At 39.8% G+C, this 14,535-nt stretch overlaps 1 protein-coding gene across 1 annotated transcript; it reads left to right on the top strand.

Moving 5' to 3' along the window:
- The first annotated feature begins 6,034 nt into the window (after positions 1 to 6,034).
- Positions 6,035 to 8,216, top strand: LOC120565505 (putative claudin-24). The gene has a single exon (XM_039811352.1). The coding sequence runs from the start codon at positions 6,179 to 6,181 to the stop codon at positions 6,851 to 6,853; it is 675 nt and encodes a 224-aa protein (XP_039667286.1). The 5' UTR covers positions 6,035 to 6,178; the 3' UTR covers positions 6,854 to 8,216.
- The last annotated feature ends 6,319 nt before the right edge of the window (positions 8,217 to 14,535 follow it).

Here is a 14,535-nt window from a genome sequence, read left to right as displayed (position 1 = left end):
AATTTGTAATCAATTGGCAATATCCCGACATAAACGGCGACGCACGGTTAGCGTCTGGACGTAGCCTACGGACAACCTTAAGACGCAATAACTTTTCGGTCACCTTCTTATAAATCTCACTATCTCGGTACTTTCTACCGTCAACAAAAGACATTATATTCATGGTTTTCACCACACTAATAAAGAAATTGGTTTCCTCCTCGCTCCAAAAGTGTGGTGCTGTGCTGCGTCTCGCCATGTTTACCTCTACTTCTTGTTTACTTCCGGTATACTGCACGCAGGTTTTCTGCATTGACATATATATATATATATATATATATAACTATATTATTATAGTATATAATTATTATTATAACTATGTTTTCTGGCGCATACAAGAAGTTCCTCTACTCAAAAGACCAAGATTCCTTGCGAATAGAACATGCGCAGAACATAAATCAATGTTCCTTTTGATGGGGATATGCCGATACGCGTTTACATGACCAAAATTTCGGGTTAGTTTACCTTTGCTAAATAGAAGCAAAGGGCATGAACTTTCAATTTACAAAGAAATTGGGATTCATCATTCTAAGAACACACCTGCGAACAATTGTGCTGTTTAAGAACACGTCATGAAGACTATTCTTAGGAACCTTCTTAAGAACAAATTTAAGAAATAACTTGGGAAGATATTAGTGAATGATGCCCATTGAGTGTAGAGTTTGTGGAGCAGGGCAGAAACCTGGACTTAAGCCCAAAATAAGAGTTTGGTTGGTGTAGTTCATCACTTGTGGTGGCAGAACGGGCAACAGTGTTGTGAGAGTTCCTTCAGCAGTGACCTTCAGCTGTAAACACCTGTAGAACCAGAGGTCCACCTTCATGTTAAAGTCTCTACCTGAACAACTGGGGGAAAAGGACAGGCCTTCGGACAGAATAGAAATACAGTCCTCCGGGAGGGGGGGTCCAAGATGTTTGGATCCTTGTGGATGGACGTCAGAAGAGATGCATGTCCCCTCCTGTCCCTCCCCCCCATCCCCCTTAAACAAAGAGAAGCATCCTGGATCCATGCCCTCAGGGGCACCAATTTCCCTGGCCTCAACCAGGATTTTGACCTTGCATCCTTTTATAGGAATGCCTTGGTATTGTTTGTCAGTCCTTGAATGTCTCCGGATATCTGTTTGATTGCCAATGCCCAAAAGAGTTTCTTCTTGTGTGTGTGTGTGTGTGTGTGTGTGTGTGTGTGTGTGTGTGTGTGTGTGTGTGTGTGTGCGTGCGTGTGTGTGTGTGTGTATGGCTCCCCCTCTCATCCCTGCTTCACCCCTATCCCTGTCCCTACACTACTAAAACAGCTAGTCTATTATTTGTAAAGGCTTACATGTAATATATCTAAATATTAGGAGTCTGCCAAACAAAATAGATCTTATAAGAGCCTGGCTTGCCTACAACAAACCAGATGTTATCACTCTGTCTGAGACTTGGCTGAATACTAATATTTCAGATGAAGAAATCAAACTTGACAGATAAACATTGTATAGAGCTGACAGGGGTGCAAGTGGTGGTGGTGTAGCCACCTACAGTATGTTTCATCATATTTATCCTCGGAGCTTATTACTCCATATGAAAATCCTGTGTATTTTGAATGTCTCTTTGTAAAAATCTGTTTCCATGCAACAAACATCTAATTATAGGTAACATTTACAGACCACCAGGCTCCCCCTCAGAATCAATAAAGTGCATTGGCAATACTATTAGCTCTTTAAGTTGTCCAAAAGAAATGATCATCTTAGGGGACTTTAATCGTAATTGGTTAGACCGTTCCTCCCTCAACGAAAGACATTTTTTGGAGAGCCTCAATCTAACACAGCTAATTAAAGAACCTAGATCAATATCTGTATTAGATTGGATCCTGGTCACCCACCCTGATAGGATTATGGACTCAGGAGTACTCTCTGATTGCTTTAGTGATCATTCCATAGTGTCTTGCGTATGGAAGATCAAATTACCATGCCTATCACCTAAAATAATTAAAGTAAAACAGATGAAAAATATTTTATTGAAGATCTATTGAATATAAAGTGGGACAGACTTAATTTAATCCCCTTTGTTGATGATGCTTGGGACTTTTTTCATACCAAAGTACTCAGAGTTATTGACAAACACTCTCCTTGGAGGTCAGTACGAGTTAAAGGAAGACATCTACCTTGGATTAACGGTGAATTACTGCCACTATTCAAGCAAAGGGATGAGGTTTGGGATAAACAGCATTCATTAAAGGACCCTCTTGATTGGGAAACATATAAATATCTAAGAAATTTATGTACAACAAAAACACAGAATGCCAAATCCAATTACTTTCAAAGTTCCCTGTGTAACACAATCCCAAGAAATTCTGGAAAAATCTTAACACCTTACTCAACATATCTAATACAAGCTCAACCAAAATTAAACTTCAAAATGATATTATTTCTGATCCTCCTGCAATAGCTAATGTCTTTAGCATGTTTGCATGTTTGTTTATTTGTAATTCCCGGTCTCCTAACTCCCTTAACACACAAATATTGCTCAACTCTCTTGTCTCTCTTGTTCTCTTTTTTTAACTATTTGTCCCATTGATGTTCAGAGGTTATTTCAGAACTAAGTCTGGAAGCGGTAGAGACCTAGATGGTTTGAAAACTAAGTTTTTAAAGATTGCCTCTAACATACTGGCATATCCATTATCAGATTTATTTAACTTATCATTACGCGGAGAACCCTGAGGCCATTTTACAATTCCTTGTCCGTCTGGTTTATTTTCTAAAAGCTTGTAAAACATCAACCCTGTGTCTATAGTCAATCAATGTACATCATTTTTTCAGGAAAAACTGGGCTATTAGAATATCTGTGCTGTAGTGAGGTCACTTGAATGTAAAAAAAGGTTGTATGACCTTAAAAAAAATAAATAAATAAAACGAAAAATGAATCTTACAGATATTTATTGATATCACACACAAAACAATAAATGCTAAGCCAATCTCCTGTCTAAAACAGTTCCCATATGTTTTGGGTGTCAAACTGTGAAGAAATAAACATTGTAACTTATACAGTTGACATAATATATACATTATTTCAAAAAAAGTCCAGACGCTTTTGCCAATAATGAAAATAATAATGTCATATTTATTGATATCACACACACAGCAATGCTCCACAAGCATTTGTGTTGTCTAAAACAGTTCTCCTATATATTAGGAGTCATCCAGTGTAAAAATAAACATAATGAACACTATAACTCATATAAATGACAAACTATTTACATTTCTTCAAAAAAGGCCCAAATGTATCCCAAATATCTAAACAGTGACGCCATTCTTCTCTGTAGAACGGTAATAGACCAGAATTATCTCTCTTTTTCACTTTACTCTTTGTTCTCGCTCGGATTCGCTCACTATCTTTTCCACTACATAGTCTTTGTGTGACGGACCTGCCTTCCCATTGGTTGAAAACTGTCAACACACTCTCGCAAAGCATCATGGGAGATTTATACTAGACGGTAGCACGGAGCTAAGGGCAGAAATGACCGAAACGTGATAAATTATGGACATCAAGTGGATAAATCTTGGATGTAAGAGTGTGGATTTATTGCTGAACAACTCCGAAAAGAGGCACAAGTTCCAGGCTGGATAGAAAACCTTCTCTAAAGGCTACGAAGACAACAAAGACACCCCTGTGATGGCTAACTCCTTAGCTTTTAGCAGGAAAAGACGGTAAGCAGCTACATAAAACTGTTATAAAATTATATAAATATTAATCAGAGGTGCCGTGTGACATCGTCGATGATGCGGTAGGGTTCTGGGTGTCTGGCGAGATCCCACTAAAATGGAAATGTGCCAGAGTAACTCCAATCCATAAAGGTGATCTTAACAATTACAGACCCATTTCTATTATTAGCAATGTGGCAAAATCTTTTTGAAAAGCTAATATTAATCAGTCCTCTATTTTGTCTCAACATCAATCTGGTTTCAGACAAAAGATTTCTACCACAACTGCCCTACTAAAGCTCACCAATGATGTGTCATCATCCTTGGATAACAATATATCCACCGGAGCAATTTTTATAGATTTAACTAAAGCATTTGACCTTGTTAACCACTATATTCTTTTAGATAAACTTCATGCCATTGGTCTCTCTAAACAAGATCTTCTCTGGTTCAACTCTTATTTACATTTTCGACATCAGTGTGTCCTTATCCAGGATAGTTTATCTCGCTTTTCTATTATGGAAAAAGGTGTCCCTCAAGGATCATCGTTGGGGCCTCTTTTATTCTCAATCTTCATCAATGATCTCCCCCAAGTTTGTTCTGATTGTTCTATACATTTATACGCTGATGACACAGTGATATATACTTCTGATACTATGATATCTAAGATACAGAACAAGCTTCAATATGATTTTGATACTATTCAAAAATGGCTCCAATATAATGACCTTCTGTTGAATAAGAAAAAATCAAACTGCATCCTTTTCCCAACAAGATCTGCTACCTTGAATCAGACTAACCTGTTATTTAACTTCTTAGAAGGCACCCCTCTTGGGAGAGTAGATGAATATAAATACCTTGGCCTTTGGCTTGACTCTCAACTGACTGTTGTTTTTAATAGTATCTGTAGATTTGTGTTGAGATGCCCCTACAGAACACATCATTGTGTCCTGTATTCCTCACTGAATATCTTGTCACCTAATGCTAGGAGACAGTTTCACTGGTTCCAGATTATTTTCAAATGCATATATCTTAACTATCCACCCTATTTGAAACAATACCTAACACCTTACCAAACAATTTATAGTTTAAGACACACTGATATTTTATCCTTTAATATGCCTCGCATTTTCAAAGAAAGTGGCAGGCATTCATTTAAATTTAAAGCTCCCTTTTATTGGAATACTAAGGTCACTAAGATTAATCACATCTTTGAGATCCTTCAAGACATCTTTGTTCATTTACAGAGGTGTATAAAGTACTAGAGGCCCATACTTGAGTAAAAGTACAAGTGCTCTATCAAAAAAGTGCCTTGAGTAGAAGTAGAAGTGCTCTTTAAGCACCCCACTTAAGTGGAAGTACTAAAGTATTCAACATTTTTTGTACTTAAGTATTGCAAGTAGGTTATTTTAAAATGTACTACTCAAGTACTAAAAGTAAAAGTACAAGTATTGTGTTATGTAGCAGTCAAATTTTGAATATCATATTGTTGGAGTTCAACTATTTACTTGGTATTAAGACGGTGCATTACAGGCAGTCACAAGCTGTACATTGCTGGATATGAAGGAAGTATCTGAAATAAACCCAAAAAGGTACATTAATGTCACAGCCGTTATAACTACTATTATCTGAAATAACAGTGGGTTATTAATCACTTATACTGAAATACAATTTGGGATGTAGTGGAAAGTTAGCAAGCTAGCAAAATAAAGATAAACTAGCAGCTTCACATCACAGGGTCAAACGGTTAACATTCAGAACTCACTGCAGACTGGAACAACTCAGGAATAGCTTAATCTGCTGCAACAATAACTAAATATAAAGAGTACAAACTTACATCGTCTCTGACTTCTGAACGGGCAACTGTAATGAAAAGAAACACGACGCGATCTCGGGGATTTGTTATGTAACTTACGTAGCCGTGACTACACAGTCTCCGTAGCGTGAGGAATAACGAGTAACTATGCAGCACATAAAAAATGTATCAGAGTAAAAGTATTAAACTCATCAAAAATATGTACTATGTAGTAAAAGTGGAAGTAGGAGAAAAAAATAATACTCCAGTAGAGTACAGATACAGCTTTTTAGTACTTAAGTACAGTAGTGAAGTAGTTCTACTTCGTTACTATACAGCTCTGATGTTGCCTGGTGACGCTGTGGGGTGGAGGGGTTCACTTCAAACAGAGAAGTGTGCAGTGATAACATCCTGTCTGCGTTTGAACGACATCCTGCGTGCATGCGGCCTCACGGAGGCTGAATGAGCCTGTTGTTTGCAGCGCCAGCCAATCACTTTCTCCGGAGTGATGGGAAGGAGAGGGGCGGGGGGGGGGCGTCCGGAGCTGGCAGCCTGCTCAGGATATTCCCTGGAAGGAGTAATGGCTGGCGAGGAGTGACAGAGGGGAAGTTGAGAGTGCGACACACTCAGACCCGGGGAGCCTGAGACTCTGAGTGCCGCCGCTGCCATGGAGTCAAGCACCCAGGCTCTGGAACTGTTGGGGCTGCTGCTGTGCGGGGGGGCCTGGCTGTGTTCGCTGGCCACCACGCTGATGTCCTGCTGGCTGACGCTGTCCACCGAGCTGCTGGCCACCGAGACCTACGAACTGGGGCTGTGGCAGACCTGCGTGGTGCAGGAGCTGGGCGTGCTGGAGTGCCGGCCGTACGACGGCCTGCTGGGCCTTCCTCCCGACATCCAGCTGGCCCGCATCCTCATGTGCGTGGCGCTGGCCGCTGGGCTGCTGGCGCTGCTGCTGGCCATCCCTGGCATGCACGCCATCAACAGCTGCCACGGCCAGGTGCAGGACCGTCGCTGCAAGAGGGCGCTAAAGATGACTGGGGGGGCGCTGAGCGTGGTAGCCGGGATCCTGGGGCTGGTCCCGGTGTCCTACATCGCCCACCTCACGGTCGTACGCTTCTTCGACGAGTCGGTGCCCGAGGTGCTGCCGCGTTGGGAGTTTGGAGACGCTCTGTTCTGTGGCTGGACAGCGGGAGTTCTTCACCTGGTGGCCGGAACGCTGCTGCTGACTTCCTGTTTGTGTTTGCAGAAGGAAGACTGTAACACACCTGGCCACGTCCCCCTGGTGAGGGTGGGGGTGCAGCCGGGACGACCCCCCATCAGGACCAAATCTGTGTACGTCTGAGACCACGTCCCATCAGTCCACTTCAAAATCTTCTCCAATTTTATTATGTCACCTGGGTCAGTGGCATCAGAGAAAACAGCCGCAGTAAAAAGGTTTGCTGAATAAAGAACTCAGAAGTACATTTAGGACATTTAGAGAGGAAAAACTTTGTTCAAACAAAGAAAACATTCCATTTTCATAAAACAAATTCAGGCTTCCGTTGCTCCGAAGTGCAAAAGTGACAACAGAGAATAAAAAGGTTTGTTTTCTCAATGAAGTTCTGAATCACAGAGTTTTGGAAGCTCGATGATAAAAGGGTCTATTTTAAGATCATTATTAAACCTTAATTAAACCTTTTCACAGACAAAACATAGCAAATGTGAGTAAAAATAGATTCCAAATTACAACTGCAAAGATGAATGGATGAAGTTATCAACTATTAAATTAATCTCCAACTATTTGGATAATCGATTAATCCGTTTGAGTAATTTTTTATGGAGAACAGTGAAACTTGTGGGATGTTAGCTTGTTAAATGTGAATATTTTCTAGTTTCTTCTCTCCTCTGTGACAGTAAACATTGAGTTGTGGACAAAACGAGACATTTGAGGACATAAGAGTCTAACCTCTGAATCAGAACTGCTTTGAGAAAACAAGCCTTTTTATTGGACTGATATGCTTTTGATGCTCCAATTTTTGGAGCATCAAAATAAATACTGTTTGTTTATATGTTGTTTGTGAGTTTGTTTGTGATGAAGCCCTGTTTTGGTCTGATTTCCTCCAAACCCATCCGGACACTGTTTAGTGACTGTGGAAACTTTGAGATTTAAAGTTTTGCGGGTTTAAACAAAGTTTACACTCTTTTCAAACATGTTTCAAACAGTTTAAACCTCAAACTTTGGAATAATGTCACAGGTTTAACATTGTATATGAGCCCATAAATATATCTCAGTTTTTAATCATTCAGATGTTTGTTTTTTTCTGGAACCAAAGAGACAAAATGTGCTGCTGTTTCCTCTTTTATTGCTTCTGTCGCTGCAATAATAACTTCAGCAATAAATCAAATCAACAAACAAGTCATCTTTTATGTTTTTGTAGAAATAACATTTCTGACCTTCAGCAGGAAGAAATGACTGATTATGAAAAATGATTACGAGTTATCGACATTATTTTCACTCAGTCATCAACAGGCTGGAAAACGATTCATAGGTTTAATTTGGAGAAAAATATGTCCATCTGCAGTTACACACAAAAGGTGGTTTCATGATTAAAAAGAGAAGAAGCTGCTTCACCTTCAATCATTATTATGATTATGATTATGATGCTTTGAATGAGGCTATAGTTCGGATTGTGAATAAATATGCTACAGAATAAAAATAAACTGACGCCTGCTTGTTTTTTTTGGGCTCTGTGTGAAAATGATTTTTGAATGAATGAGTTGATAAATGATTATTATTTTTTGCCCTGATGTGTTCATCTGAAACATGTTTGAGTATGAAAATGAATCTGCAGACAGAAGTCTGAGCGCCAGCGTCTCATTGGCTCTTCTCTGCAGCCAACCAATGAGAGCTGAGAGCTGCCTTTGTTATAGTGTCACAATCAAGTCATTATATGATAATCTGCCTCCAGCAGCAGCTGGCTCCACATCAGTCACCACGGCGACCGCATCACGTGACTTTGACAGGGAGGTAATTCACCAAAGAGTAACTTTGTGATGGTGGTTATTCCAACCTGGACCCTATTTTTAACATGTGTCTGTGTCTAAGTGACTGATGGGAACAACAATCTTTGAAACTGGTCCAGTATTAAACAAGGACGCTGCAGTTGGCACCACCAGACTCCACTCATTTTATCATCATAAAACACACTTTTACATAAGTTTATTTATATTTATATAAGTTGATTTCATCCATCAAACAAACACACAACTGAATGCAAATACCAAATGTCAAGTGTTGTGGAAGTTTCTGGGCAGCAGGGTGTTTTGAGAGTGAAACAAAATAAGAGAGTTTAGAAAAACCAAGTTTGGGCTTTGTATTTATTATGCTTGCAAGCAGTAAACACAATTTCACAGAGCACATATAGTACCGTGTGGAAACGTCTTTCAACGAGTAAAAAAAATACACAGGTTTATATACACTTCAGAGTAGTAAACATGACTCAGCACTACTTAGCAGACATTAAGAAAACAAAACACAGGAGATCTGTTGGACCAGTTTCAACTGACGTCTTCCCCTCAGCACACTATCTTCCCCAAGGTGGTCATACACATTATGTTCCAGACTTTGTGGCTCCTACTTTCAACATGGGAGAATCAGAAACACAGAAATAAGACAAGAATATAAAAAGATCATCTACATTCCCACTACACATGTCCTGAATGAAAAGGAGTGGAGAGAAGATGAATATATAATCTGCCCCTGTTTCACAAAACCTCTGAGGTCTGAGGGCATTTATAGATATCTTCTTGAATTCTCCTTTTAAGGGTTTTTGCATATAACCTGATCCCTGTGTGTTTCAAATCAAAACGTTCTGAACAAACTCAGCTTTCTGTATAGTGACACCCAAAATTGTTCCAGAGCAATGCGTAAGGAGATGATTTGGCCCTAAACCCAAAATATTTCTCAGATTTTTTGTGAAAACGTACCTACACTCAATTGTTTTGGTACTTGAAATGAGTTTACTAAACAAAAGTAGCTTAATGTATGAATAAAATAGTAAATAAATGTCTAAAATTAAATTTTGTAATATCGCTTTTTGAGTAGGAGTGTTGCTTGGACTCGCTGGTGCGTCTTTTGTCCTCAGAGGGTTAACAAAACAAATAATTAAATCCCCCCCAACATATTTCACTGTATTTACTCAACATATTTACTTTAACTGTTTTACTTCAGCCAGTCGAAAGGAAAAACTGCACTTTTACTGGATGGAAACTGACGGTGCCCTTGTCCATTTACATTACAGGGCAACTTGTTTTGTCTCGCTTAATACTGGACCAATTTCAAAAACTGTGGTTCCCATCAGTCACTTAGACACAGAACCATGGGAAAATAGAGTCCCGGTTGAAAAAAAGAAAAAATAAACTTACCGAGTGATTAATTGTATTGATTAGAAACATTTTGTCATGATGCCGGCAGGGTTAATGGTCCTCACAGCGCTACATAAACACACTGAGCGAAACACTCCCAGAACAAACATGAAAGAGACGCCGCTGCAGGACCTAAAGGCTGCTCTTTAATTACTCTTTTCCTTTTTGGAACAATGGAGCTGCGAGTTACAGACAGGAAGTGTTGTTTCACAGCACCTCTCATCATGAAGCCAAACAGGGAAACGCTGCCACCCTCGGCTCAATCTGCCAACACTGACAAACGGTCGGCCGATAACAGCTGCTCTGATCTGATTTACAGATGACTTCCAGCGCTAATTAACTCCTGTGCAGAGTGCTGGAAGGTTTCATCTACAGCAATGCATCTGAAAAGTAACCAAAGCTGTCAGACAAATGTAGTGCAGTAGAAAGTACAAGATTTACCTATGTAGTAGGGGTGCATGATATATCGACTCAATATCGTTATCGCGATATCACGATGCGCAATATTATATCGAAAGTGTCGCGATAAGTATGCAATATTTTGTTTATTTTGTGGAGCGCTGCGTCCCGTCCGTTGGCTGTGTGTCTTAGTTGTGTTCAATTTAGAGCCCACTTGGAATGCTATAATGACCATCATTTCATTGGCCAGTTACCGTGCCACTTGCACATGTTAGTGCACGTCAGCGCACGGGTCCACTACGTGACAAACCCTATGGGGAGCATGTGTGCATATTTCAACAGAGTGACAGTGTAAGTGAAGAAATAGGTAGAGACAATTAAACGGAACGAATCAGAGAAGCGAAAGAAAAGCTGTGTCCTGTTCTCTTTATTTACTGTTTTTATACTGTACAACCAGTAAAACATGTCCTGTTCTGTAGACATGGTCCTTATTTATTTATTCATGTTGGACCAGTCCAATATGACTGTCAGTTGAAATAAACCTTGTGTTGTAAGAAACCTTGTTTTATTTGTTATGAATCTATTTTGATGGGTTTTCCCATAACATTTGTAAGTTTACATATTATTTTTAAAAATATTGAAATTTATATTGATATCACAATATTCATAATCGATATTGCAATATCACATTTTGTCAATATCTTACTATGAAGTGGAGTACAATGCAACATACAGAAATATATCTGCTATGCCTAATACAACCACAAGGTGGTGCCTCCTTTTTTATTATTGTGATGTACTAGAGTGCAGACAGTTACTCTCCTCAGGACGACAAGAGAGACATCATTTATGAGTTGGTGCAGGTTATGTTCTATGTTCTACAGTCTGATTAGTAAATACTATATCGCCGTGGAGACCTGGCATGGTATGGTCCATGTTGTAGAATAAAGTATCAGTGTGGAAGCTGCGTTCAGTTCTCTGTGGGCTCTTTGAGCTAACCAGCTATCTCGGAGCTCTGGCTAAATGCTAACGTTACCTCTGTCCACCCACACCCCACAGGGGTCCCTGTAAAAAAAAACGGTAATATTCTGGCAGCTGTGCACCAAAAAAATAAAAAAGAAAGTAAAACAGAAAATAACTTTCTTGAAAAAATACATATTTTTCCATAATTTCACATGAAATCATGTGTATTTTTTTCGCTTTTTAATGTTTAATGAAGAATATTTATGATATCGGGTGATGACTCAGAAATGATGTTGGGAGACCTCAAAGATGACGACCAGTCCGAAGAGTACAAATCAAATGCAGCTTTATTTACACAGTGAACAAACTTTCATGACAATGAGACAACCGTGAGCATACAAACGTGTCTGCTCAAGGATAACCAACATATACATCGAGATGGATTCCTTTTAAACTCTTTTTGTGCTCACACAGCATGTGATATCTATTTCAGTGCACAAGTTTTACTCTCAAACTACACCTTTTATGGCACGTGCTCCTAATAGATTCCCCCACTCCTGGCTCCAATTCCTCTGTGTGACAGTTGTGCCCAAACTCATAATAGATTCTACACATTCTTGTGGGTGAAGGTTGTCCTCAGACTAACCTTCTTGTGTAGTACCTTACATACAAGATATAAAATACATTTGAAGCATGTAGGCTGAAATATCCAACCTATCAATTTACACTATCAATCAACACATTTTTATATTATTATATTTTATCTGATTTAAGAAATGTATTTAAAAGTACATTTCTTAAATCAGATAAAATATAATAATTTAAACAGGTGCGGGTTAAGGACTCGTAGCCTGATCTAAAGTCACACCAAGATTTCTCAGTCTAAAATGCACGTTGGATTCAGCAACCCAATACTGCTAGCCACCTTGGAGACAATGCTGTCCGAAGCAAAAATCAGAACCTGTAGGAATTTTAGCTAAAAAGGTGACCGATGACCGGTCTGGCCCTAAAAAGGCCAGACTTAATCTGACTCCAATTCTATGGTCACTACACTCTGAATAGTGTTTGTTTACTGGTAGATCAGAGAAATAAGACTCAGGATTCAAAATAATTGTCCAGTTAAAATTAATAACAAGCTTTAGTGAAGAATGATATTGCAATCTACAATTACGTGTACACGGATCAGATACAATACAGGTCTATCTTTCACCTATCAATCAGACAAAGATTCCCACAGCATCTGGTGGGGCTAAGTTAAAATACTGTCTTATTTATTCAATTCTGTCCCATCCCTGGTGGTGCTGTCATCAGTTTGGATACAGTCCAGATCTTCTGGCTCCAGCCGGCTCCTAACGATAAGTAACACACTCCATGGAAGTATGACCTCGGCCTCTTCCATTGTCAGGTCAAAAGCGACAAGTTGCCATTGTTGGATTTGAATACCTGTGTTCTCAATCTTCTGCAGACTTTAAGGAGTAGCATGAGAGCCAAGGTCACTTCCATACTCTGTGTCACAAATCCCCCGCTTGCAAAACATTGCTCCATTGTTGCCTCCGTTCCCCCCGATCAGAGAAGACCTTTTTTTCAGGCAATATCTCACACTCCCTTTATAATGTCTTATCACTTTAACCCTCGTATTATGTTGAAAAAAAATGACATAGATGATGTTACGGGTCAAAATCACCCGTACAGTGTAAATACACTCAAAACTAACTTTTTTTCCTCATCACAAACATTTTTTCCCCCAAAACTGTTTTTACCAATTATTTAGTGAAAATATTTCCGGTATACACTTGCATATTCCATGCATAGTAGCTAGATTTGGCATCCTAGGATGCCCATATTTTGATGCCATACTTGGCAGGCTTGTTGGGCATGTACTGTCAGAAGGGACAGCGCCCCCTGAATGGAACAAGGTGTTCATCTACAGTGACATGGGGACCAGGATTGTACAAGACAGGTACAATTTTGACTCTGTGTCACAAATCCCCCGCTTGCAAAACATTGCTCCATTGTTGCCTCCGTTCCCCCCGATCAGAGAAGACCTTTTTTTCAGGCAATATCTCACACTCCCTTTATAATGTCTTATCACTTTAAAACCAGATGGCCTCTCATAACCCAGAGAAGTGGAGACAACAAGGTCAGCTTCATGAACTCTAAAAACCCCTTACTTCACTCTCACAAAATATCTAACAAACCTCAGTTTTGTCGGCATTTAACTGAAGACAGTTACTGGCCATCCAGTCCTTTATAGCAGACAGACACTCCTGTAAAACATTTAAATTAGCAATCTGGTCAGGTTTAAAAGAAAAATACAATTTAAATTTGCTCATAATGGCCCTCGTTTATGAAACGTGCGTACGACCTAAAACAGGCGTAGGACGGGCGTACGCCGATTCCTACGCAAAGCTCGGCATTTATCAATTTGAACGTGAGCGTAGGCTGCGAAAAAATCTCACGTCTAGTCTGTACGCAAGTTTTCGAGTCAGTGTGGACTTGCGGTGCAGCATATAATCAGTTTAACAGGAGAAGAAGAAGTCATCAGTTGATCACTTAGCAATGGCAGATCTGGTTCTTTTAGAAGACCTCTATGCGTGTCTGCAACATTGTTTTAGCCTGTGGGGTTCTGCACAACATCGCGCAGGAAAACACGGTGCCATAAATGTAGTGATGGAGCCAGATGACCCGATGTCCAGAGAGCAGTGTCTAGCACAGCCTCAACTGGAGGCTATACCAAGGAGACAGGATATTATTCCTCACTTTTAAAAGGTAGCCTATAGTGTTATGTTTGGCAATGATATTCAATACAGGAAACATGACGATGCACAACATTTTTATTTGTTCTTCAGGTTTTTGTTTCCGTTTCAAGTGAACAATTTATTTCTACCATTGACCGAGTTATTTCGGCTTGTTTTTCCAGCCCCTCTGCTGTCAGGAGACAGGGTCGAGGTGGTGGTCCAGCACGGGGGGCGGAGGACACGCACTCTCCCTCAGCCTCGTTCTGACTCATGAAAAAAAACACGAGTAAAATAAAAGACTCTGCTACCGTCTGTTTATTTAAATATAAGTACACCTACATGTAGGCCTAAGAGATTGCAGTAGAGTGATATTTAAATTATGATAGTTTCCAGCCGCTGCATTTATCAATGTACGACCAGTCTTACGCTCTGATTGGTGTGATACGAACATTTCATGAATCACACGTGAAGCCTGTCGTAAGATGATTTCAGCGCTCATATCTGCGCTGGTTTCTACGTT

The sequence above is a fragment of the Perca fluviatilis genome, chromosome 1 (genome assembly GCF_010015445.1).
Source record: "Perca fluviatilis chromosome 1, GENO_Pfluv_1.0, whole genome shotgun sequence".
Taxonomy (NCBI): Eukaryota; Metazoa; Chordata; class Actinopteri; order Perciformes; family Percidae; genus Perca; species Perca fluviatilis.
The sequence above is the reverse complement of the archived record's forward strand: the minus strand, read 5'-3'. Positions and strand labels throughout refer to the sequence as shown.